General features: G+C 42.7%; 3 protein-coding genes across 9 annotated transcripts in view; 1 reads left to right on the forward strand and 2 right to left on the reverse strand.

Annotated features, from left to right (window-relative positions):
• Positions 1–51: 51 nt before the first annotated feature.
• On the reverse strand, positions 52–7,024 carry dnajc7 (DnaJ (Hsp40) homolog, subfamily C, member 7). Of its 2 annotated transcripts, none has more exons than XM_071545465.1 (14): positions 6,935–7,024; positions 5,951–6,039; positions 5,685–5,809; positions 5,376–5,489; positions 4,964–5,038; positions 4,733–4,851; positions 4,347–4,500; positions 3,910–4,074; positions 3,307–3,398; positions 2,653–2,726; positions 2,240–2,386; positions 1,933–2,085; positions 1,694–1,756; positions 52–1,559 (listed from the first exon to the last, which is right to left on the reverse strand). In XM_071545465.1, the coding sequence occupies exons 1-14, from the start codon at positions 7,006–7,008 to the stop codon at positions 1,522–1,524; spliced, it is 1,482 nt and encodes a 493-aa protein (XP_071401566.1). In that variant the 5' UTR covers positions 7,009–7,024; the 3' UTR covers positions 52–1,521. The 2 variants fall into 2 exon arrangements, with proteins under 2 accessions (XP_071401566.1, XP_071401560.1); XM_071545459.1 differs by having other exon boundaries at positions 1,685–1,756; positions 6,935–7,008.
• A 63-nt stretch (positions 7,025–7,087) lies between these two features.
• nkiras2 (NFKB inhibitor interacting Ras-like 2) lies at positions 7,088–12,362 on the forward strand. 6 transcript variants are annotated; one of them, XM_071545557.1, is made up of 4 exons: positions 7,088–7,126; positions 7,472–7,625; positions 9,247–9,488; positions 10,367–12,362. In XM_071545557.1, the coding sequence occupies exons 2-4, from the start codon at positions 7,532–7,534 to the stop codon at positions 10,607–10,609; spliced, it is 579 nt and encodes a 192-aa protein (XP_071401658.1). In that variant the 5' UTR covers positions 7,088–7,126; positions 7,472–7,531; the 3' UTR covers positions 10,610–12,362. The 6 variants fall into 6 exon arrangements, with proteins under 6 accessions (XP_071401658.1, XP_071401672.1, XP_071401690.1 ...); XM_071545571.1 differs by having other exon boundaries at positions 7,093–7,126; positions 7,504–7,625; XM_071545589.1 differs by having other exon boundaries at positions 7,104–7,118; positions 7,504–7,625.
• An 8,661-nt stretch (positions 12,363–21,023) lies between these two features.
• The window catches only part of znf385c (zinc finger protein 385C), a 78,535-nt gene continuing 74,527 nt past the window's right edge, over positions 21,024–25,031 (reverse strand). The window contains exons 5-9 of the mRNA XM_071545631.1: positions 24,497–24,883; positions 23,867–24,054; positions 22,397–22,495; positions 21,701–21,790; positions 21,024–21,254 (exon numbers count right to left, since the gene is read on the reverse strand). Coding sequence (XP_071401732.1) covers positions 21,024–21,254; positions 21,701–21,790; positions 22,397–22,495; positions 23,867–24,054; positions 24,497–24,883 — 995 coding nt within the window. The remainder of the gene's footprint in view (positions 21,255–21,700; positions 21,791–22,396; positions 22,496–23,866; positions 24,055–24,496; positions 24,884–25,031) is intronic.

Here is a 25,031-nt window from a genome sequence, read left to right on the forward strand (position 1 = left end):
ACAATTCTAATAGAGTTGACTGAAACAAAAGAGTGCAAATACTTTAGGGGAAACCCAGAGGAGGCCAACTTTATTTACATGGCTGGTAACTTTCCATGGTTAAGAGAGGACTGTTGTTTCACCTTGAGAGCAAAATGTATCAGAGCAAAGATGAGGACGCTTTCCTTTTTTCATCAAGTGCACCAAGTGAACACCACACTCCAAACTCGTTATTTAGAAGTAATTTAACAGGCTTTCATCATCATATAGTGCCAGAATAACCAAAGGCCTTCCAAAACCCCAAAAGAGAGGCAGAGACTTTCTCAGACAATTAAAAAAATCAGTCAGCATTCTTCTACATTACTGTACTTAAAATGCAATTACAGATATATGCCTATCTGTAGTATTGTAAATCTGACAATTTGCATCACAGTCAAGGAACACATCCAGCATATTCTATGTCTGCGCAATATTTTATGATGCGGAACAAGCAAAACTTAACTCTTTTCCTGAGTTTGTGCCAGAGGGATGCTCGTCATTGGTGCCCTTTTAAATCTTTTATATAACAGAAGAGCATCCTCATCTTATACTGACAGGTCTATCAGACAGCAAATTTACAATAAATATACATATCAAAATAAAAAAAAAAAAACGGTCAACTATCATCACAAATCAACACTTTACATTCCAGTAAAATGTACAATGCAGCAATCGGTGAATGGCAACATCAAACATAAAACCTGTGGTGAGGAAGGTAACAACAAGAGGGTGACGGCGCTGGCGTGACGAGCCAGCGTAGCTATCTCCACTGCCTTCTTCATACTGTGCTTCAGCTGTTCTGTATACAAGTCTAGGCTCCAGCTGTTGTGAAAGAAAGAAAAAAAAAAAAGCTAAACTTTAACTGCTCCTGTTGGCTTATGACAAGGAGGCAGTTTTAAGTGCGAATTCGGGGCAGCCAACTGTCTTTGCCTGACTTATAAAGGGGGAGGTGCTGCTCTGCCCACACAGAATTCACCTCACAAGGATGCCTGTTTCCCACTTCCTTTAGAAATCATTGAGCAAGTTATTAACTTTCATGCAGAGAATACCCCCTCGGCAGTAAGTTGAGGCGAGCTGGGTAATAGCTTGCTCAATGCTCAGTTGTATCTCAAGAGTTTCCCCAGGGTGTCACTTCCCGCACGGATCCCTAAAAGCTCTGACACGACAGCTGCACAATCTCTCCTATCTCAAAAATCCTAGGATTTTTGGACCAGGGTTGCTAGCCATTACTGACTTTCAAGTTTGTTTCATTCTGAGAGAAGAAAACCAAATTCAAAACCAGTAACAACATCAACTCGGTTTGAGCCTTCTCAGTATCCTTGCTATACGAGCGTTTTTCATTTGCTGCATGTTGTCATTGGGTAGCATTCATTCAGTCAATGGCATAGACAAGAGTCTGACTTGCAAACAGTCAGATATGTTAAATAAGGATGGTGGTTTGGGGGGCTTGACATTGTTGAAGAGTCCTGATGTAGCAACTGTTTAAGTAGATGAATCCTCCAATTAACCAAACTGGAAGAAGAAATTTCCTGGTCCGGATGCTGAAATAAACAAGAAACAAGTAAATAAGTGAAATACATTTACTGCATTCTGAAAATCTGAATATTGTTGAAAATTTTAGGAAGTAGAAAAAGCACTGTTTCCCCACAGCTTTTTGTGTACATACATGAATTACCTTCGAAACTAAAACCTCCTGGGCCTCCGAAGAATGCCTTGAAAATGTTGTTGGCATCAAAGTCTGGTGGAGACACAAAACAATTAAGAATAACATCAGAACAAAGAAATTTCCAGACACGTACTATTTTCTCACCACAAAATTGACATGTTCTCCTCTCTAGGTAATCTGTACTGAACCTTGAACCTGTTCACCCTCCAAGCCCTCCCACCCCACCCCACCCCACCCCAGCTGCTGACCTCCCATGTTCATGCCGTCGTCCTCCAGATCCTGACCGCTGTCATAGCGAGACTTCTTCTTTGGGTCTGAGAGCACAGTGAACGCCTCGCCCACCTCCTTAAACTTCTTCTCCTCTTCCTTCTGCACCTCAGCGCTGGCTCCGCTATGACGGTCTGGAAGGGAAAAGAAGAAAAAAATAAGTAATTTGGACTGAAGGACAACAGCATATTGTGTTATCTTTGTGTCTGTTATACAACAAGGCATCTACTATGTCATCAACAATTGTGTTTTCATGGTTAAAGGGAAACTGTCTGTTCTGTCAGGCACCTGGATGATGCATAAGAGCCCGTTTGCGGTACGCCTTTTTGATCTCGTCCTCCGTGGCGTTCTTGTCCACCCCAAGCACCTTGTAGTAATCTTTCCGCTTACTTTTCTTCAGCTCCAGCTGGGCGTTCTTCAGGAGGTGCTTGTGCTCTAGGGAACAGAGAAAACAGACAGAAAGGCCAGGGGAAGCAAGCAGTAAGAGGAGCAGTATCTTTAACCCAGCAGCAGGCAGCAAAACACTGTATTTGAGACCCTAACACAGTGATACCTGATATGTTATGTAACGTGGCATTATGTAATAATAGTGATGAGACACCAGTGTATGTGATGTTACAGTACTGAGAAGCAGAGTGAGAGGAAAAGGTTGCGGTGAAGTGAGTGGCCGCTCAGCCACACTAGAAGAGTCTGATCCTCACCTTTTGTCTTCTCTGTCTGGTAAACCTTCTCGTAGTCCCGAACCGCCTCTTCATACTGCTCTGTGTCCATGTAGCTGCAGCACAGGATGCACACATGCAAGACTGTCAGTTTCTTTGCCCAATTTGAATAATTCTTTGAGAAGATCACCGCACTCACAACTATTGAATGCGCTAGGGTGCCAGAAGACCGAAGAACAATATTAAGGAAGAAGGTACTGCACACTTAGATCCATGCAAGTTTCTTTAATAAATCAAGTGCCAAGCTTTCGGTCACAAGACCTTCATCAGGGCAAAGCAGCCTTAACAATGAACTAGGTCCATATATGATCATCAATGCAATCAGCTGTATAGATAACACCTGTGCTGTATTGCTCTTGCTCAGATGGGAAGTGTAGTTCAGCAGATACTTAGTGTGTAGTCCTCTCTAGATGCACACAAGAAAATACATACATTAACTAGATGGAACACAAGAGGATGTATAATCCGCATCACAAGTGCGAACACTCAACAAGCACACTGTGCAAAAAAATTTTTGAATAATGAAATGGAAGTACAGACAATGATAGTGATACTGTCTTCTGTCTCTCTGTGTTAAAAATATAAAATATAACCATCGCCCCCATTAACATGCAAAGTTAGAATTCTTTGACATACCATTGTGCTCTCCGTAAATAGGCCTTGATATAGGTCTCGTCCAGTTTAATTGCCTTCGTGCAGTCTTCAATGGCCTGTTCTAGTTTTTTCAGCTGTCAAAGAAAAAAAAAGAAAAAAAAGAGTGACCGCATAAGGAGGAGACAGACAGGGAGAGATGCTGGCCTAGTTCTGTTGGTCAGACAGAGGAAAGTCATGTGCAACATGGCAAAGACATCACCACTAAACACACACTGTAAGCAGGGCAGAGGCTGCTCTCTTCACAAGGTCTGTGCTTGTGCTACTTTATGAATTGGAATATATTGTGTGCGTGTCTATGCGTCATAGACAAGACAGCTGCCTCATGCTAGAGGCCAGATTTTCACCCGGGACAAGCACTCTGGCCTACATTGTGTCAAATCAGTCTGAAATTGTGCCAGAGTGTGTGGAACTTCCTGAAGGATTTACAGTCTGAAACAGAGGATGCCCGGGTTCGTTTTCCATCGAAGTTGCTTTGAAAATCAAATGTGCCTGCCTTGACAATACCCCCACTCCAAAACAACTTGTCAGATGCAACCACACCTCAAAACAAAGACAACTGCTGTCTCTCCTGTGCTTGTTGCTCACCTTAGATCCAACAGTGCCCCTATTACAGTACAGCTTGGCATTAGTCTTGATGTTGTTGGGGTCTATTGTCAGAGCCTCGGAGTACAGCTCATAGGCTGCCTCATAGTTTCCCTCCTTGAAGGCCTTGTTCCCCTCCTCCTTCTTGGCTTTGAGTGCTTTGGCATTCTGGGAAGACAAGACATGGGACACAGCCTTACAAACTAGTCTGAGCGACCTTAGCAGCAAGGCAATTCAGACACAAAATGGGTCAGAGAAATCCACGTTGTGATATTTTCAGAGGCCATTTTTTCTATATTGTAAAAGCCCCTTTCACAGGTAAAAGCTACATTTTAGACTTCAGACTAATGGTTGTGCTCATAGCAAGTTGTCCACAAATAAAACTATAAACACCGTTGTATGGATTTGATAAACTCTCAGTTATGTAATGAATAACTCACTCTGCATGCGAGCCGAGCCTTTTCATGGTCAGGAGCCATACGCAGGGCCTGGACAAAGAACTGGACAGCCTTGTCAATGCAGTCCTCATAGTACAGACAGAGACCACGCACATACAGCGCATCCCCATTAGTAGAGTCCATTCGCAGAATATCACTAAAAAGGAACAAATGAAGTCAATGCTAAAAGAAAACATAACTAATAAATAAAAAGCATAAATTAAAAATCGTAGAAAGAAAAAGGACTGTTTCATCGTGCTTAAGAATGCTATTTAAGTTACCTCTTACCCTCAGGAAAAAGACTAAGACGCGTGACTTTGAGAAATCATACTAAACCTGTGTCAATAAATAATTTAATATTCAAGTATTTTTCAACTCTGCCCTGTTACCTGGCTACAGTCTGAGCCTCGGGATAGCGTCCCAGCAGGGCTAAGCACTCTGCCTTCAGTATCTTGAACCGGTGACAGGCTGAGGCCGACTCCAAGGCACGGTCCATGCAGAAGACGACCTAGAGACACCAACAGCACACTTGCCGTCTCTGCTGCTAGACATGACTGTGATTGTTGACATTCCACACAAAAGACGCAATTAGATAAGAATGTAACCGATGAAAAGCTTACCATCCTAAAGTCACGCTTGTCAAATCCAATCTCAGCCATCTTCTCATACTCTAGGATGGATTCTGCATTCTTCAGCTGAGAAAGGAATTTGTGGTATTCAGTGAAGATGCAAAAGACCTGTAGTAGTTGTATTGACTTCACTGCTTAACAGCTTCCACAGGCCACTCTTCTGTGCCATGCAGGCTAGTCCAATCAGAGCAATTCAAACAACAGTACTTCCTCTGAATAACTTGAAACTTGCCTCCTGGTCTGATCATTGGGAATTAACAGTAACTCTAGATAATCTCCTGCTAAACCGCTCAGTATCACACTTTTGTACTCTATTTGCACTAGCTTGGCCAGAGCTGATTTGATAGTGGATGATCATGTGGAAGTTGTCAGATCACGCTCTCTGCGACTGAGGCCAGCTCACCTCTTGCTGGGCTTGGCTGTTGTCGGACTCCAGCTCCAGAACCCTCTGGAAACAACGGCTGGCTGCCATTGAATTGCCAAGGGACAGGTGGCACTTCCCCTCTCGTAGATGGCCCTGTGGGCAAAAGACTAACAGTTCACATACTGGAGTGAAAACATCCCCTTATTTGTCTGCCAAAAATCTATCTGGGATGTTCATTCCTGTTAATTCAGTTGGGTATTTTGTGCATAAAAACACACTCAAAACAATGACTAACCCTGATTGCTTCCCGTCTTAAAGTGCTGCCTCAGCTTGTTTCCCACAACCTACCTTCATGAAAGTATCGTCTAATCGCACCGCCTGCTGGGAATCCTCCAAAGCCTCTCTGTACCGACACAACATCATTAGAGTTGCCGCCCGGTTTCCGTAGTAACTTGCATTCTTCGGACACATGTCTGTGGAAAAATCGACAACTTATCGATACCTACTCAGAGTGGAACAGAATCCAAATTTTGTTTCTGGGCCAATGTGGTAATCAACATCACCCACTTAACTAACAAAACGATGAACAATCAAAATATTGATTAAATAATTACCTATGGCCTTGGTATAGTAATTGTATGCTTCAGAGTAATCCTTCTTGATATAATATGCATTGCCTTGTTCTTTGAAGCCCTCTGCTTCCCTGGATAAAAGGGAGTGGAAACAAAGAAAATGCTTTAATGCAAATTCAGTTGACAAGAGTCTGAGATGAAGGGAGTTGTTATATCACTGTGCCATTATGAGGACAAAATGAGACTGAGGCTATACGGGTCAGGTCACTCTGGGTCTGTTTTACAAACAGTAAAACACCTGTACTTCTTGTCTTTTTACACAAAGAAGCATGCACACTGCAAGGGTGTTAAGTCTGTGCTTCACATTCATAATTATGTAAGTAATATCAAGTTACCTTCCAGAGTGCATGTCTAAGAGGGTGAATGGCAGTGTGCATAAAGGGGGCTCTTATGCAGATCCTGACTGGCCAACATAAGCTAAACATAGCAAGAGCCAAACCAGCAGTGCAGAAGTGTCTACTCCAATCCAACACGTGGATATTTTATGACAGTTGAAGCAGAGAGGGAGAGGAGAGCCAGGAACATATGACACCATGGTGTGGGCAGTGGGCAACTGCCACTGCTTTTTTTGGAAGCCTTTCATGTTTTACATCACGACCAAACGGTCTGAGTGAATGGTGTCATTAGCCAGCCAGTTAGTAATCTAGCTAGATATATCACAGTAAAACAGAAACACAACAGTAAAAGCAGTCCACTCCATCCGATCCACTATTATTATCACACTCGGTAGATAACGGTAGGTTGCTACAGCCATTACAATGTGATGACTCCAGCCTGGCAATGCAGGACAGGAGCTGAGTGGAGGACGACCAAGCTAACGTTAGCTTGCTAAATATAGCTAACAGTTAGCTTTTATGGTGCGACAAGAAAATTAACATGGCTATGACACTTGAGTACATTGACAACAAGCGATTTAGTTGTCAGATGTAGTTCTACCTTTAACGACAGAGCCTTTATTTTTCATACCTCTCCAATTCTTCGTCACTGAGCATTTCCATGTCAGGGTCCATGTTCACATCATCACAGTCCACCGTCGCCATTTTGCCGATACCGAGGAGGGGCGTGACCACTGTTGTCAGGACTGCAGGCCCCGCCCCCTTGGAACACTGCAGTCGTTACGTAAAACTGTAAACAGGAAGTAGTTCGTCAGGTGAGAAGGTAAATGTTTAGCTGGCAAGTAAAACCATTATCAAATAGAGATAAAGTACCCATCAATAGCTAATGTTGGAGTTTGTATTTTTAAGACACGAGTTTTGAGTCAACTTACAAAACTATTCAATTTCAAATAACGTTTGCGAGTTGATATTTGATATCGTGACTCTCCGAAGGCTAATGCTAAGCTAATGCTTAAGGTTGTGAAGCTCAACACTTACCACTTGTCAGATTTGATCAGCAAGCTAACGATTAGTAGTAGAGAATACGTGTGTAACATTATGTAATTTTGCAACATATCTTAAGTACAGTGTGTACAATTATACATCGTTCATTGACTTTTCTCTAAAGGCTTCCATCTGTGTGACATCCCTGATTAGCAGATTCCTGACCTGAGAGTGAGAAGTCATCATGGGCAAAAGCTGTAAAGTGGTGGTGTGTGGCCTGGCTGCAGTTGGCAAAACTGCTGTCTTGGAGCAACTACTGTATGCCAATCATGTTGCAGGTGGGTCATTCACACATTTCATGCATTACATTTTATAGTCATAGCTTAAACGGTTGTTCTTGTTTAGAGGTCAGTGCGTCCAGGGCATTCAAACCTGATGTGCTTTGCTCACAATCATAGTTGGTTGGAAAACGCTGTTGTTGTTGCAGGTTGGGCATTTGATAGTCACAGTTTACACAGTGGCTCTCGCTGAGAGAGTGGTATGTTCAAGCAAAAACATCTCTATGTAGGCTACTATGTATTTGGTTGCAAATGGGAATAACAACATAAGAATAAATATTCAAGTTACAGTCTAGGTGATTACAACACCTAATCAACTTGATCCAAAAGGTGGAAGCCATAGAACCAAGACTCTCATCTGTGATGTTCTATAGATTTATATGCTCAAGTTGTTCCACTGATAGTCCATCATATCAATGGTGTTGCCATATGTAGTATGACACAGTCCATTGACAGGTGACAAAGTCTCTGCGCTGAAAATTTTAAGTTTTACTCCATCAAAGCCTCAGACATTTACCATGTTTTTGTCTTCTTCAGGTAATTATTCTAACTATGTTTTCATCAGACCAAATTTCCCTTTCTAGTGCCAGGAGAGTGATGAGACCATTGATTGTGGCAGGACAACCTCTGACCATCTGGTGTATTCCACTGGGAATAAGGTCACCTGTGACAGACAGTGTGCAGAGATGTGGAATTGTGGCATTTGAAATGTTCAGTATAGCAATAGACCTGTCACGGGACAACTTGGGAATTTTGTGCTGAATAAATAATAGAAACCCATGTCCATAGACAAAGACGTAACTGACAGCAACTGGCTTGACAAATTTCCTTCAAAGTGAGCATGGTGAGTGCTTCTGATGCTTTAACACTTCACTAAGTTATATTTCTGTATGGAGAGCCACCTCACCTGGTTATGGACTATGTACTCACATTTTAGTGACACCAGTCATATGATTGTCTTAGATAATTCAAGCTTTTCCAGGCAGCTTAGCTCTGTTTATAGTAGAACTAACAGTTCGTCTGAACTTATCCCCGTAAAATCACTCTGGCTGCTTTCAGTCACATTTTAGATTTTTAGTAATCCATCCTTTATTGAGTTGTGCATCAGCAGGATGTCACAGATTAGGGGATGAGCAAACTCTCAGGTAAAGTAGTAGTAGTCTTTACTAGTACTAGTAGATTAAACAGAACTGTCCAATGTCATATGAGTAGCATATTTAAATTGCAGAATTGAATGTTAACACATTTAGGGCTTACACTTATACTTATGTATATATACAGTACAAGTATACACACAAGTAAATGACTATGCATATGGAGACATTGTTGAGTGCAGTATTAGTTGTCAAACATGCAGTAAAATGCCTTGTAAAATCCTCAAAAATGCACAAACTTTGGTTTATAAAAAGATACTGCAATGTAATATTGAGGAACTACACACAGAGCACAGCACATCTGAAAGCTGTGAAAGTGCTCATGTATAATGAAATAGAAAAAATGCATTTCATATTAATCGTTCCAAGTCAGTGATTTGATGACACAAACAATCCTCCTAATACCTGTATAGTATATCACAGTATATGCAACAGTCCTATACCTGGCTTTATTTGTCCACTGTTAGGTTCTGAGCCCATGGAGACGTTGGAGGACATCTACATCGGCTCCATAGAAACGGACCGTGGCACGCGAGAGCAGGTGCGCTTCTACGACACTCGGGGCCTCCGGGACGGAATGGAGTTTCCTCGACATTACTACTCTTTTGCCGATGGCTTCGTACTTGTTTACAGCATCGACAGTAAAGAGTCCTTCAAGCGAATGGAGGCACTGAAGAAGGACATTGACCGTCACAGAGATAAGAAAGAGGTGAGGACCGAACATGTCTGCATGCTTTGTAAGGTAAATCAGGGGTTCATGGAGGGGGTGTTAGACCAAACTAGAGGGACCCCGAAATGTCCAGAGAAATTGCTAGTCTCTGTATTCGCAATTTTAGGATGCTTATGAATCTCCAACATTACTGCATTTGATACATGCACTCATGAACATCCGGTGCTTTGGATTTGTCTTCTGAAGGTGTCAAGGATGAATTTGGCTTATTTTTGGACTTCCCACAGGAAATGGAGAAATCAGCCTGTAGCTGCAATGCTATACTCCATCAGTCCCAAATGTAATAGATACCACTCAGAATGTGGTACTGAAATAACTCCCACACAGACTTGAACATGTTTCCTGAACACATCCTTTTCTAAAAATATGATTAAATTATAGGCAAGGGATGAAGGACAGATCGTCTTTATCATAAATTGTAGTTTATGTAACAGACACATTGCAAAACAGAAGATCTTGTTAAACTTACTCTGGTACCAGTATATGCTTATAAACCCAACTACTGATAGCTGTTTTGTTAATTGCATGTATATATCATTGCTAAACTACAGTTATGCAGAACACGCCACATCAAAATTGAGATCCTCTCAATTTAATATTAATAATAATAATAGTCATCAACTTCTCAGTCACCATTGTCATCTTGCTTTTGCAAGTTGCATCATTTTTTTTACTCACATTGGGAAACCAGTCAATTTAAGAAGAGCAGAGAACTTGTTGTCTGCCAAACATGCACAGTAAGCCTATCTTCAGCAAAATGAGTAAGCCATAGTTACAGCTGAGATATAGTAGATATAATGAAGGTGCACAATGAGCAGTGCTAGAGATTCCACTGATGTGATATTGCTGATCCACAGGTGACCATTGTGGTGCTGGGTAACAAGCTGGACAAGCAGGAGGAGAGGAGAGTGGACCCTAACATGGCCCAGAACTGGGCTAAGACTGAGAAGGTGCGCCTGTGGGAGGTGTCGGTGGTGGATCGGCGCACTCTAATTGAGCCCTTTGTCTACCTGGCCAGCAAGATGACCCAGCCGCAGAGCAAGTCCACTTTCCCCCTCAGTCGCAACAAGAATAAGGGGAGCGGCTCTGTAGACAGCTGAGCGACCAGACAAGCTCGGGATCAACAGGGAGGAAAAAGGGAAAGTGAGAGTGTGAGAGTGAGTTATTAGAAAGAGGAGAAATTGTTATGAGAGAAAGCAAGGCAGGATGATTGTATTAACATTCATATACAGTGAGCACCATCAGTATTTCTATAGTGTTTGATGTTTTGGCAGAATACTGTTTTATTGTGGCTGTGAAATTTAAATATGACATGGCAAAAAGTGCAGATCTTTAACTTTAATTAGAAATTTTCAGCCATATCACATGAGAAATTTAAGAAATACAGTGTGTGTTTGTACATGTTATCCCCATTTTACTGTGGATGCAATTATAATCAGAGTATTCAGAGTATCTAAATTCTTTTACAAAACGATTTTAATTGCCCAGTGGAATAGCCATGGGGGATTTGGTGATTTAGCTGACAGGTTGCCATACATTCACAGTACAGCACACATACTGTATAATACATAGTATGTAGGACATATAGATAGCACCACTGATTCAGCCGCAAAATGAGCACTGCTGGAGCTGGTGAGGCCTTGGTGTAGTATCTTCACTGGTGACATCATCAGGAGGAGTCGGGGAGAGGAGGTACTGGTCCACTTCATGGCCTCCACAGTGTTTCCCCATCTGCTCGCTCTGCAGACTCTCTCCACTCTGAGCTGTCGGCCCCGGGGATCGAATTGCAATTTTCCTGTTTGTGGTCCGCTGCTCTGCCCACAAGGCTGCCACCACCTTCTATAGCACTCAAACGGGGGAACCGTATACAAAAAAACGGGATGTAGTTCTTTCACTGATATGTCTGTAAATAATCACAATCTGCTGATAATCGACATTTTAATCTCATACTCATCTGACACTTTGACAATCCAAAGTTTTATGAAATCAAACAAATACTCATGGTGCTCATTGTATATAAATATAAGTACCAGACATGTGTATTACTGCATGTATACACAGACTGAATCAGATATGGAAGCATTAAATGTAAGCAGATGTTTTCATCACATAAATGTTGGAATCCACGCTGGTTTGGATGATGCATGATGATGTAAATATGCTGTTTGTTAATGTGGAGATTTGTTACACTACTGGTATGTCCTCTGCTGAGATTCAATGTTGACTGTTGTACAATGAATGATTGACATTCCTTAAAGAAAATCCATTCCTTTTTTTTCAACATATTTGCCAGAAACACATACTGCCTTCTGCACAGGCTGTAGGATTTTGAATAGAAGACAAAAAAATGGTGATTTGATGAACGATTGTCATAACATCATGTCTCCAAGTGAGAAGGATTTCTGCAGGCTCAGGTGCTATTCTCAGTATAATTTTTTTTGGTTGTTATGAATAAAAGCTGCAGAGCACAGCATGTAAGAAGACATATTATTTCAAGAAATGACTCACTATATTAGCAATAAGAGTCACTACTCAAGCACTCAGCTGTAAAACAAAAAAAGAATTGCATAAATACATATTAGATGATCACTGAAATGTTGGCTTTATTCAGGGTGTGAATTTGTGCAGCATGTCATGTTTGTTTCATCCAAAAAGGGGAAATACGTTGCCATTGTTTTGTGACTATTCATGCGACTGTGCCGGTGTCACATCAACACTATCTGCATCTTTTATCTTTGTGTTTTCTTGTTGAATATCAGTGCATTTATATATTAATATCCTTTGTGATGTGTTCACTTGATATTTGTTTGCATGTTTTGTAAACAAATTAAAGCGTTTTTTTTCTGTGCCTGACTGGTGGTAGTGGTTGTGCTATGATTCATGAAGTAATTCAATGCAGTGCAGTCACAGTTTCATCATGGAAATTATTCTGCCTCCATGATTGCTCAGCCAACACAGCAGCACGTCCCTCTGAGCGGTGACCCAGCAGGGAGCCTGCAGGGTGAGCTGCTTCCAGACCGAGGCTGGTCACCCTCCCTAATGTGGAGTGTAAGAAAAGGTTGAGTTGAATCAGAAAATAGAACACATATGCATTTTAAAAGGTTAAAATAAACACAACAACAATCACTGATAGCTAATAATTTACATTATATGTTTTTTTCACGGCCAGCAGATGTCTCTGCTCTTCTAGTTGGACTGTGGATGTTCTTGCAAAATCAGTCCTCCAAACCATTTGTGGATTACATAATGGACAATATGAATTCCTAGATTGTGATTCCTACAATTGTGAAAAAATTGCCATGTCCGTTTCTACAGCACAAACATTGCATTACTTCAACAAGCTGTTGAGTCTGTTTCAGATACTTATTTTACAAACATGTACATTGCATTTGTATTTAAGACAACAAGGACTACTATTATACAGTATATTCAGTTTGCTTCTGAAAAAAGATATTGTCCAAGCATAAATGGGCTGGCCCAACAAACACCTTGGTTACTCGCATAAATCCAAAATACAGAAATTTCAAATTAGCAATAATGATAATGGTGATAATAATTCATTATTTCTATTGGGATGCATGTGGTAAGAGAGTTATATCAAGATGGGCAAACATTCAGCATAACAGGGATTTCAGCATAACAGGGATTTCAGATGGATCTTGATGGGATGGGCTGGTAAAACCCACGCACTATTATAAATAATCTGCCCCCTTATATCACTTCACCTTAAAGGTAGTAGTGAAGCCACTGAAGCCTCCAACTACAAAAAGGAAGTCATCTAGCACCTTGATGCCAAAGTGTAGTGCATCACTTCAAGACAAGAGTACTGACTGTTTCAATCAGATTGGTCCAGTATGTCTGTAAGGTACAGACTTGTGCCTTTTGTCACTGGGGCTGTATTGTTTCCTCACAGTGTAGTCAATACACTTAATTCTGTCCAATTACAGGGCAACAGCCCCTGATCTGCAGATACATAACATACAGGGAGACAGGGAGGATGGGGTTGTTCTACTGGAAAGGATATTGCAAAGTGGGTGATCAAGTAACTAGTTATTAGAAATGTTCATGATTCATTGACCTTCATAATGCTGCTACCTGATTTCTGCATCATGTAAAATATTAATATCCATGGTAATCAAGATAGATTAACAAGATGAGTTTACTGGGATGATAAGTGATGTATTTATTCGGTTCCTCTGAGTACACTGTTATTTTATGTGTTTAGATAGATTTTTTTTTTTTGGGGGGGATTTACAGCCCTTTTATTCCTGTAAGCAGCAAATCCCAGTGTTGTATTTATGATGTATTCTCTTGGTTTCCTTGGACAGATTAATTAAACGCTCATAAACAAACAAAATGTTACCCATTGTTTCTTATAGTCGAGGGACTTAGGGAGATATGAGGCTGTTCATGCAAATCAGTCTAAAAGCACCAAATTAAAATAATAAAATAAAATAAAATAGACACCAAGTTTGCATTTGTAGCTCATCTGGTTCAAAAGTTATAGCCGAAACCTTTTTTGGGTAGCGGCCATATTGGATTTGGCCGCCATGGTGACCCCGGTGGTCGCCGGCTCGGGCGCTTTCGCTAAATCATTAGAGCATGCCCTGGGCTGCATCTGGGCCAAATTTGGTGCTTTTAGACTGATTTGCACGAAGGCTCTCAACCATTACTCACTCTAAAAACCCAAATAAAACTGAACAGGAGACCAGGAAGCAAGCTGTCAACTGTCATTAAACCATATTTCATATATACGTGATGATTTTTGATTACCTGCAAAATGCAAATTATAAAACACACAAAAACAAATGAAATATTCAATTCCCCCCTACTGTGCCAGGGATACACTGATTAGAGTGAATGGTGGGGTGCAGTTTCTACTCGCTACTGATTTATTAATTTTTTTTCTCCACTTTGACACCAAAAACATGAATGTAACATTTTTTTCTAACATTGCAACATTGTTGTAGTTCAGGTACCCATGATGACCTGTACTTTGCCCTACACGCTTTACAGTTTACTGAGTCAAAACGCAGTTAATCATATCAATTGTTGCACCAGCATTGCAATGCAGCAGTTTTTGACTGGTTGTGAAAATGCTGCCATTGAGGCAAGGTCAGAGATGTTTAGGCAGAGGAAACGATCCGCTAGTTCCACATGGGCACGCTGACTGGAAAGGTTAATGCAAGCTAATGAGAAAACCTCAAGTGGAACATTTATGAAACGATATTGCACTCACCTTAGTTTCCCCTCAGGGCGCTATCATGTAACATCTCATTTCAATCATGTCCCTTTTAATGACTAGAATACAGCCAGTGTTGCCCGATGTTGCCTCGCACAAAATGGTTCAGTTATTGTATCACACATTTGGATTATGACAATACACAATAACGATCCTTTTATGTCTCTGCACAGAAGGCCAGAGTGCAAACAGGGAAGAGACTCCTGCTCTGGGCATCCTGCACTGTCAATACATCCTCCTGTCAAAGATCACCAAAGTCATTCTACAGTCTATAATGGCTCCATGGCTAGACTGACCTCCAGCAAAAGAAAAAAAACAAACCAGATTCTTGAAAATCTAATACAAAATGTGAAATACACACTCTGAGCACACCAGAACCAAGGGATAGATTTGTCACTTGCCCGTATGATTTATGAACCTTCTTCCATTAGCCTGCGCCGACCGCAGAAAGAGAAATTTCCCCTTGCTTGTCACAGTCACAGGGCAACAAGACAATGCCCCTGTGTCTCTACCAATAATGCTCCTTTTACCGTCGCAGTGCAACCACAACAGGCTGTCTCATGACTGCAGCTGAGCGTCCAACTCTCCCATGGGACACATACAATAAATATGATTTTATCCCCCTTTTTCACATGGAGATGACAGACTTCAACCCTGGCAGCTGCTGTATTGACCCTCTTGTCACAGGCGTCCCCTCCCAGCACCATGTCACCATCAGGAAGCTTGGGATTCAGGAGTTTGGATAGAAACAATTCCAAACAGCACTGAGCGCATATTTAATGTCAGTGCCACCTTTATACTGTCTAGGTATCAGGCTGTTTCTGTGGGCTGGAAATGTCACTTGCCCTCAAGCCGTCAGTTATGTCAAATGCTAAGTTTTCCTGCTGTCTGCCCACGAGCATCTGAGGCACATCATTTGGCCTGAAAGCAAAGGGTGATTTAATCGGGGATAAGTCAAGCTTAAGGCATACTGAACCATGCAAAAATTGTCGCTTATAGTCCTCATTAAACCATGCAGTGTGTGTGTGTCTGTGTGTCTTTGGATGTGTTCTCCGAGCATGTTGAAAGGGTTTGACACCTTTGACATTATGCAGGGGGACATGTTGACACATTGTCTCCCTCCAGTCAATAGACAGACACTTTAAGCCCGATAAAGCACTAAATAAAGACACTGTGGAAGCTGAAGAACTAATCGATTTATTTCACTGCTCAACTCGTCCCTCTGCCTCCTTCTTCCATCCTTCTTTGCCTTTATTTCACAAGTATAACCTTGCAACATCTATACAGATGGAGGAATGATCCCGCTGAAGCAATATCTTATCAAAATATCTCTTTTTCCGCCTTACAGTTATCATGTTACATCATAAAAGTCATGATAGCAAAATGTACAATGGATATTAAGGAAAAGGTGTCACAACAGAAAACTGGCCATGTCCCCTCCTATAGTATATTTTCATCTACATCATCATATAACTTTTGTCAAGTTCCATTTGCTTTAAACAGAAGATCATAGATATTAATATGAGGCCTAGAGTACATCTACGTGTGCGTGCACTTGCTTTCTCTCTCACACACACACACACACACACACACACACACACACACACACACACAGAGGCTATGTTTTTGTGGGTTGACATTGAGTGCAAGAGGGAGTGGTGGCAGACCACAACAGGAGATAAGGGTGTCACTCCATCCATCTCAAGCGCTCAGATAAGGTAATGGATCAATACAGCGGATACACCGGTGTCAGGGCTTAGCCAAGGTCATCATGTCCTCCTGCCATTCCACTGGCTGCAGTCAGTGCCAGGGATCCCATGGCTTTCCTTTGATTGGCACCACAGGACGCGTCGTACTTGATATTGTGCTTATCTACCGTTTCCACAAAGGAAGGGCAGGCGTGAGGGCCTGGGGCGCAGAGGACAACAACAACAACAACAGCAACAACAACAACAACAGTCCAGTCACACATAGAAGGGCTCACCTTCAAATGAACAAAGACATTGGAAATTAAAGACAGAGCTAACGGAGCAAAGCACATGTTTATAGGGTGCGATAGAGAAAAGCACTGAATGCCTGGATGTCACGATTCATCACAATATAAACAGTCCGGGGACAGATGCTCCTCTGCTTGGTTTCAGTGTGTTGAAGGGAGCCGGCTGGCTTCAGGGGCGACAGGGAGCACAGCACACCAGACAAACAGGCAGCGCTGGCTTTGGAAACACTGTACCGATTGGAAAACACACAGAAGATGTTGAGTACAGCAGTCAGCTGTGCTGTTCCATAATCCAGTAGGATTCAAGCATTGTTCAGCACCTAATCTTTCTGCAGTAGCTGGAGCTTTTCCATAGTACGATGTAGTGGCCATCTGTGGAGAATAATCTGAAGATAAAGGAGATTAGCCTTCTCTAAACTACATCAGCTACTCAAGTATATTATTGTATCACTCCCCTCTGTGCCATCAAGGCAACACTGCTCAGATGTGGTATCTGAAACTTATTTCCATTCTCTTTCGCCCTTGTATCTCGGCAAAGCACCAACCCCGCAGTCACAGATTGTTTTCTGAAATGGGCAGAACATGAGTTTACCTCTGGGTTGCCACAAGAACAGATGCTGTGAAGGTGTTGCACACTTTCACAGAACCCCAAAAATCCCACTCCTGAGTGGGATATGCTCAGCTATGAGTATTTGATCAATAAATAGCATTTAAAATGGCATTGTTTTCTCTTTCAAGCTCTTCTCTTTCTTTGATTCAACTGAACTGAACATAAATCCATCCAAAGGAGAGTAGATGAGTGTTATTTTGGCTCAGGATGTATGTAAACTATGTGAGCAATCATGTTATCATTGTATTTTCATTAACTATCATCTGCCTGACTTAGGTTTCTTCTTGATCACACACACATACACATTTTGTTATTGCTCAAATATCAAGATAAATCCAAGAAGTGCCTTCTGGGATGTTACCAGTCTTTGCCAGTCAAAAATGAATCACAGATGAATATCAATATTTAACAGAACTGCAATAAAATAAATTGGTATTGTCACTGCACCCACGATGCAGGGTCAGCACACAAACATATACACACACACACACTCACACACACACACACACACATCGATATTTACATAATCTAAACGTTTTTTACAAGTTCTAAAAGCTTTATTGTCCAAAATCCATCCCTTGTCCTCTCTGCGGTACAGCACTGTAAGTTTTTATTTCATTCCACCCATAAGTACAGTGTTTCCTGCTCTCTGGAGCTACGGAGGGACGCCCTGAATGGATGGTCGTGTTAGCATTCGCTCAACCTGTCACCCCTGAGAAGGCCCGGCTAACGTGACTTTAGGATATTGTCTGAAAAGGCCTTTAATTACATAATTAAGTCAGTCACCTTCAACAAGGAAAAAAAAAACTCACTCAAGAATTTTGTTTTAAATATTTTTGTCTCTTGTACTTTTAAAAAAACATGTAGGTAAAACCATGTAAATAAACAAAGAAAAAAAAAGAAACAAGCAAAGCATTTTTCCTTTCCCTGTATGCTGTACAGAGCCTACAATAACATAATCTACTCTCTTCTATGATAGCAATTCATCATGATACAGATAACAATAGCAACTCTGATAAAATCTCTATAGTTATTCTATGGTTTCTACATATAATCTGCCTTCTCTAGATTCTTTATTTTAAGAAAGAAGTTATTTTCAGTTCTGTAGGTCAGAGTTCCCACTGAGTGATAGAAACAAACAAACAGTGAAGATTAAAGGCTGGCTGGTTCACTGAGTAGTGCGACTGGGGAGAATCACATTGGTACAGTATGGCAAGGAGACCCGGTGGCTTCGTTTTCCCAAAAAGACTTGGGGCGGGGGGCCTCAAACAGAAATGTAGGATCAAAGGATTTTGGAGAAGCACTAGTACTGGATGGCAATTACATGGTTTCCACGACAGATGGCGCTGCTGCATCACAGACAACTCTACATATTGCACAACGAAAATGCATAGGATTTTCTCTGTTACTGTAACTGGGTGTGGGTGTTGTTGGGTAAAACACTGAAGGAGGGTTGACGTGTGTGTGCTTCAAGTCCTCATTAGACCTCGCCAAAGGTGTCCATTTTGGGAGTGGGGGGGGGGGGTGGGAGGGATGGGGTGAGGTGTATCGGTGGGGTTGGGGAGGTGGAGCTTGGTGGGTGGGAGACGGTACATAGGCATGAACAGCAATATGACATGTGATGTTGCACTTGTGACACTTATCCAGAACACTTGTCTCTAACATAACGTTGTTCGCTCAGTGGAAAGTCATACAAAAGTTCTCCTGTTTCCACTAAAAAGTGAAACAGCAATGTCATACTGAGCTGAAGCAGCCTCTCCGCAGCGCGAGAGCAACTATAAATGGAACAGTTCAGCCCAGAGTCACAACATGCGGAGACTGACCATGAGCATCAAGCATCAAGGGCAGTACCATCCGGACAGCCCATCATTTCACAATGACTCTTCACTGACAATTCAGAGTTGGCCTTGGCTGTGTAGGAGTACATAATACATTGTTACGGGAGTGTACAGTATAGAATAGATAAAGCCATCGACACACTGAAACATCATAAACATAAACTTATTGAATGTATTGCTTTAAATGTGAGATCTGAGAGCCAGACTTGTCTTCGTCATGGACAAACCATAATGCGATCATTCTCACTTGATTGTTCTTTTTTTTTTTTTTTTTTTTTTTTTTTTAAGTAAAATGCTCACTTAAACTGACATGAGATTGTGAAAATGTACACCTAGAGCGAAAAAAGAAAAGAAAAGATAAACATCAAAACAATTTTCATTGCTTTTGTAAGTAACTCAGTTTTAAGGTGCTTTTAATGTGGTTGCCATGGCACTGTGCTTTGTTCCCTCCCTCACTGTGTGCAGACGCTGCAATAGGATGTCAATCAAGTACTGGGTGAACAGTCCCTCCAACCACTGTCATCCAAACGTTTCAGTGAGCTTTGAAATCTTATCAAGTCCTTTCCTTTGTCTTTTCATTATGTGTGTTTTCAGTATCTGTGTGTGTGTGTGTGTGTGCTGGGGGAGGCATTCCCTGCTCCTCATCAACTCATGCTGAGATAATGCAAGAGAGATTTCAGGGCAACAACGAGGTGAGGACAGTGGGGTGGAGGAGGAGGGAAGGACAACTATCAATCACGAGGGAAAAGAAATCATGGCATTTTCACAATGTAAGACACCCATATCTGCAGAAAGGTTTTTTGTGCTGCTAGCTTGGGCGAGAGCAAAAATGCTCAAGCTGCATTGCGTGAATTAGTGGAGCAAAAAATCTTTTTCAAGGGGACAGATTTGAAAATTGAAACAAAGTCAAGTTGACAAGCTGACCTTTTCAGGACCTTAATGAGTGCTTAATCCTGGGGATACAGGGCAGGAAATAAATTATGAGGGGCTATGACTGTGGCTGTGACTCAGAAACAAAGAGAGAAAGGAGGAAATGATTTAATCATATGAGTTCACGGCTTGGGAGAGGGCTGGAGGTGTGTACGGTGCTATGGAGCCTCATCATGGACACAATTATAGGTCCACATGAGGCTCATGACAAGGACCTGCACATTTGTCCTTCAAAAGTATATCTAGAGAGTGGGTACTTGTCCAGAAAGTTGTTTGATCTCTGCCATATCCAAGATACAGTGCGATTCCATCTGACACCAGATGATCCTGACTGCATTGAGCTTGTGGATCTGAAAAAGGCTGGTCAACCTGTCTTGTCCAGCCGTACAGGAGTATGACTTGGGTTCAGCTGCTGTCACGGCCTACGATACGCTGACCCTTCATAAAACCCCAAAACCAATAAGTTAAAAATGTTTTAAAAGAGCATCAAGTAAAGGGACCTTATTTTGTGGCAACCACACTAAACATACATCTAGACTTCTCTATGTTTGTTCTCTAATAAATTACACAATAATATCCATAATCCAAACCATGTTGACCCATGAAATGGCTATAAAAGAGACCTCCTTGCACCAGTCACTGTCTGGAGGCCGGTGCTGCTCCTAAGGTCATGATAGGAGAAGCAGACAGAAGGCATGGCGGGGAGATGGGATCTTGGCCTTCGGGACAGGAGCTGCTCTCGGGTCTCACGGCTGACCTTGTGCACTCTTTTCATCTTGGGTCTGGCGGGCTGCATAGTTTGCGTGTGGCCCTTGTCACGTGGGATCACACTAAGGGAGGGCTGAGGGGGTTCGGTAAAGGGACGAGGGTGGAGCTCAAAGGGAAGCGGGTCAAGTCTTTAGTAGGGGGAGAAGATGATGGGCGTGTGAGTGGCCCGCAGTGGCCCCGGGGCCGGCCGAAACAGTGCAGGGCCCAGGAAGGGGGTCTGGATGAAGGTGGCGGTGCCCGTTGGGTGGCGCAGGGCCAGCGGGTTAGTTGCCACCGTGCACAGAGTTGGCTGGGTGAGGGGGCTGGGCAGGAAGCCAGTTGTCAAGCTCTTGGTCAGCTGCTTCTGCAAGGCCAGTTTGGTCTGGAGAAGACAGGAGGGGGAACGGTGAGGGTGAGAGAGAAGAATACAATACAAGAAAACAGGCTCATGTCAGAGGGGCGCGCATTTACTCACGTTTCCCAAAATCATGGCCTTTTTTGCACAGCACAGTAGTTACAGTACCTAGGCTAACTGTCTTCATACATTTCCCCACACTAAATACCAGAGAGAACTGGCTGCCTGATGGCTTGTCTCATGAACACTCATTAATCAATTACACATAATAGGCTAATGCTAGGACTACTACACAGATACGCTTTGCAGCCCATTTCAGTCAAGACAAGGATTAAGTGGCAGGCATTTACTCTACAGCTTTTATGATGTTAATGTAAACGTGATTTATTCAGCGTTTCTGCTCAGTCCCCTGCCCATTGCCAGGCCTGAAGTCCTCCAATCCAACCCCAGTCTCGGCTTTTCCTGCCACTGACCTGCGAGGAGAGGGAGGTGAGGTTGTACTGGCTGAACGCTTTCTTCATGGCAGACACAGCCCCGCCTGCATAGCCACTCCATCTCACGTTCTGTAGGGTGGAGGAGGAAGAAGAGGAGGAGGAGGAGAAATGGGGAGGTGCGGATATGACAGGAGCAGAGAAGTGATTAATCTGGAGTGCTGATTCAGGCTGCTGTTGTCAGAGCTGGTCAGTGGGGGAGAGCAGGACTATTTTAGACCTGTCTCATGGGTAGGGGACTCATTGAGTACAACAGAGCGGTGTGCTTAACCTCTATGACAGTACAGGCACACAGGCATGCTGGCTCACCGAGACAGAGAAACCCCTAAGGGCAATGTAATGAGGCCTAAGTGTGTGTGTGTGTGTGTGTGTGTGTGTGTGTGTGTGTGTGTGTGTGTGTGTGTATGCATTTATAGGCGTGTCAGGGTTGGGGTCAAATCAGTTAACTGTAACACAGATAAATTGAAGTGGGTGTTTGAAAATGCATTACTTTACAAGCTAGATTTAGATTAATTTTCCCGAATTTATTCCAATTTTGCCTTGTGTTTACAGTATGTTCAAGCATATCTGTCGTAACAGAAAGGCAATTATGCTTTGTTTGTCTTCCTTGAGTGTGTGTATGCACACATATTTGTGTGACAGTGTTTTGTTTGTCTGTCTCTTTATGCTGTGACTTACCGCTAAGCTGGAGCTTGGCTGGCTCTTGCTGTGGGGGGTGAATTTGGGTTTGGGAGGTTTTCCTGCCAGCCTGTCCTTGTGCCTTCTGCTATTCATGTGCTGCGGAGAGACCAGCAGAAATGCCATTAGTGGGCTAACAAGCATCTGTTGTACCGCAGTGGAACAACTTCAAATGTTATCGGTCTATTGAATTAATAATGGATACAACATTCAATATGACTGAGGTGCACAGAAATTACATCACATTACTTCCTCCCTCTCCCTGTCTTGCTGCACCACTAACGGGCTTATGTCCTCCCGGGACGAGGGATGTTTGAATAGTGCCAGTGGAATGCATTTAAGGCTAGTGCAGCCAGGGTCGACACACACATGCCAGCATATCCTGTGTCTTTTCCACATTCCATTTCAGCATAGGCAAAGTTTCCAAGACAGTGGAGAAATTACTTTACCGGCATGGTGTGATAACGTCCATGCCAGTGTAACCACATATTAAATACCTCAGGCATTCGTATCTTGCATTATTGTGTGGTAAATAAATCCCTACTCACGGAACAGCCTTGCAGTCAATTATAGCATGAGATGTATATCTGTCTAATGTGGAAAAATAATTGCTGCATAAATGTCTCCTTCACTCACAAGCTGCTCTGAATAGCTTCATTCATGTGGCTGTAAATGAAACTGCTGCATTAATTTGAGTACACACACATTTCCACCACCAGGGTATTGTAAAATCTGGCCTCGGATTAACTAAGATCTTTAAAATTACACCATTAATATAAATCATATAATATAGCTTTTACAGAGAAGGGTGAAGTGTGACATCAGAGATCAGCCTGTTCATATATGCAATATTAGTCCCTTGATATGTAAGGAGGTAGTTAGCTATGTCCAGGCAATTCTGTTTTCTGATTAATTATGCAGCCACATCATCTGTACGTGGAGGTGAGGTAATTATATGCGGCATTTTCTCCATTGCCTGACTTGGTTGGGCTCGAGTGTGTTTTCCCCGCACAACAGTCACTGTGCCCACAGCCTTTTGAATGCAATCCTATCAGGTTAGCAACACTCTCACTCAGGGTGCCTTGACAAATCTACAGGACTTCTCCAAGCCCTCACTCCTCTCTTCATCTTTCATTTCACTCAGCACCAGGAGGGCAGAGAGTCTCCAGGCTGATAGCTCTTGCCGTTTAGCCTCCCTATCCTGCCACTGTACAGCCAATCTCTTCTGATTTTTTTTTTTTTTTTAGCTAAAGTTCATTCAGTGTGCCATTGCGATCTATGAATTTGGTACATTGCCTGCTGGAGCGCCTTTGATGATGGAAAATAATAATAATAATAATGTCAGATATAGAGAGAGTCACATAGAGATTTAAGAAACCTGACCAGTTGTTTTCTCTCAGAGGAATATAACCACAGTCCACAGTCTACCACACATGCATGTGCAACAGTACACTGTAAGTAAATGCTCACCTGGCTCAGCTGGGTCTCAGAGTTCACAAAGATCTCACACACTTCACACTGGAAGTTCTTGTTGGGCACTCCCACACTGCCCTTGCTGCCGAGCCGCTTGCTCTTGCAGGCTGCTCGCGCCGCCACCACCTTCCCCCTGCGCCGGGGCTGGACGCTCTGACCTTCCAGCATCAGTTTGTGCTTTGTACCTGGTGGAGAGAGAGAGGCAGGCAGATGGCATGTTTGTCACAGTGTAAATCAAGTGATTTTACATTTACATTTTAGGCGTGTTTTTTTTATTTTTTATTTTTTTACATTTTTTAGCTGATGGTCTGATCAAGAGTGGCTTATAGTGAGTACTCTAATTCCTAGATCGCCAAAAATGACAAGCAACCAAAAATCAGGTCAGAGTTTTAGTGCCTTTACAACATTCCTATGACCATAGAATGATCATGTAAGAGCAAAGAGCTAGAAAAAAGAGACACAGAGCTAAACAGGAGAGAGAGAGAGAGAGAGAGAGAGAGAGAGAGAGAGAGAGAGAGAGAGAGAGAGGGAGAGAAAGATAGAGAGGAGGGATTTTTTTTTCCTGTGTGTCTGCTGTATCTGATTTGAAGGGAAAGTACAAACTTCAGTGTCACAGCATCTTCTTACCACTGTTGTGTGCTTCCAGCTGGGAGGTGGAGTTGACTGTGACTTTGCAGACAGGGCAATGGAGGTGAGCCTTGCTCTTCTTGGGGTCCTTGTCTTCATCCGTGCGGGGCTCCCCGTCTGTGCTGGAGGTGTCCGGCTGGCTGCCTGACTCGGCGGCAGCGCCCGGGGCCTCGGTGGCCTCGGTGGCCTCGGTGGCCTCCGGGGCCTCGGGGGCGCTGGTGTCCGAGGCGGTCTCCGAGAGCTGGGAGGAAGGGGAGACCTGGGGAGGGGACAGGGTGGCCAGCTCCACAGAGGAAACCTCAGACACAGGCGTCAGCATTACTGAGCTCCTGGGACTCTCCTCGAGCTTCACCTCCAGGTTGGCTGGTTCCAGATCAGACTGAAGACCTGTGAAAAAGGCAGCAATAAGAGGAAAATCAGCAAACTGTGCAGCAGCCAATAGAATCCTATTATAGATACAGTCATTAGCTTTCTCCATCCCAATCAATAAACTCCAACAGAGCATGATGTTGTCTGACAGAACTGATTTTAGGCT

This window comes from Centroberyx affinis, unplaced genomic scaffold (assembly GCF_046629955.1).
Source record: "Centroberyx affinis isolate AG114_WGS23_722 - 3 ecotype Tasmania unplaced genomic scaffold, CSIRO-AGI_Caff_v1 ptg000255l_1, whole genome shotgun sequence".
In the NCBI taxonomy this organism is placed as follows: domain Eukaryota; kingdom Metazoa; phylum Chordata; class Actinopteri; order Beryciformes; family Berycidae; genus Centroberyx; species Centroberyx affinis.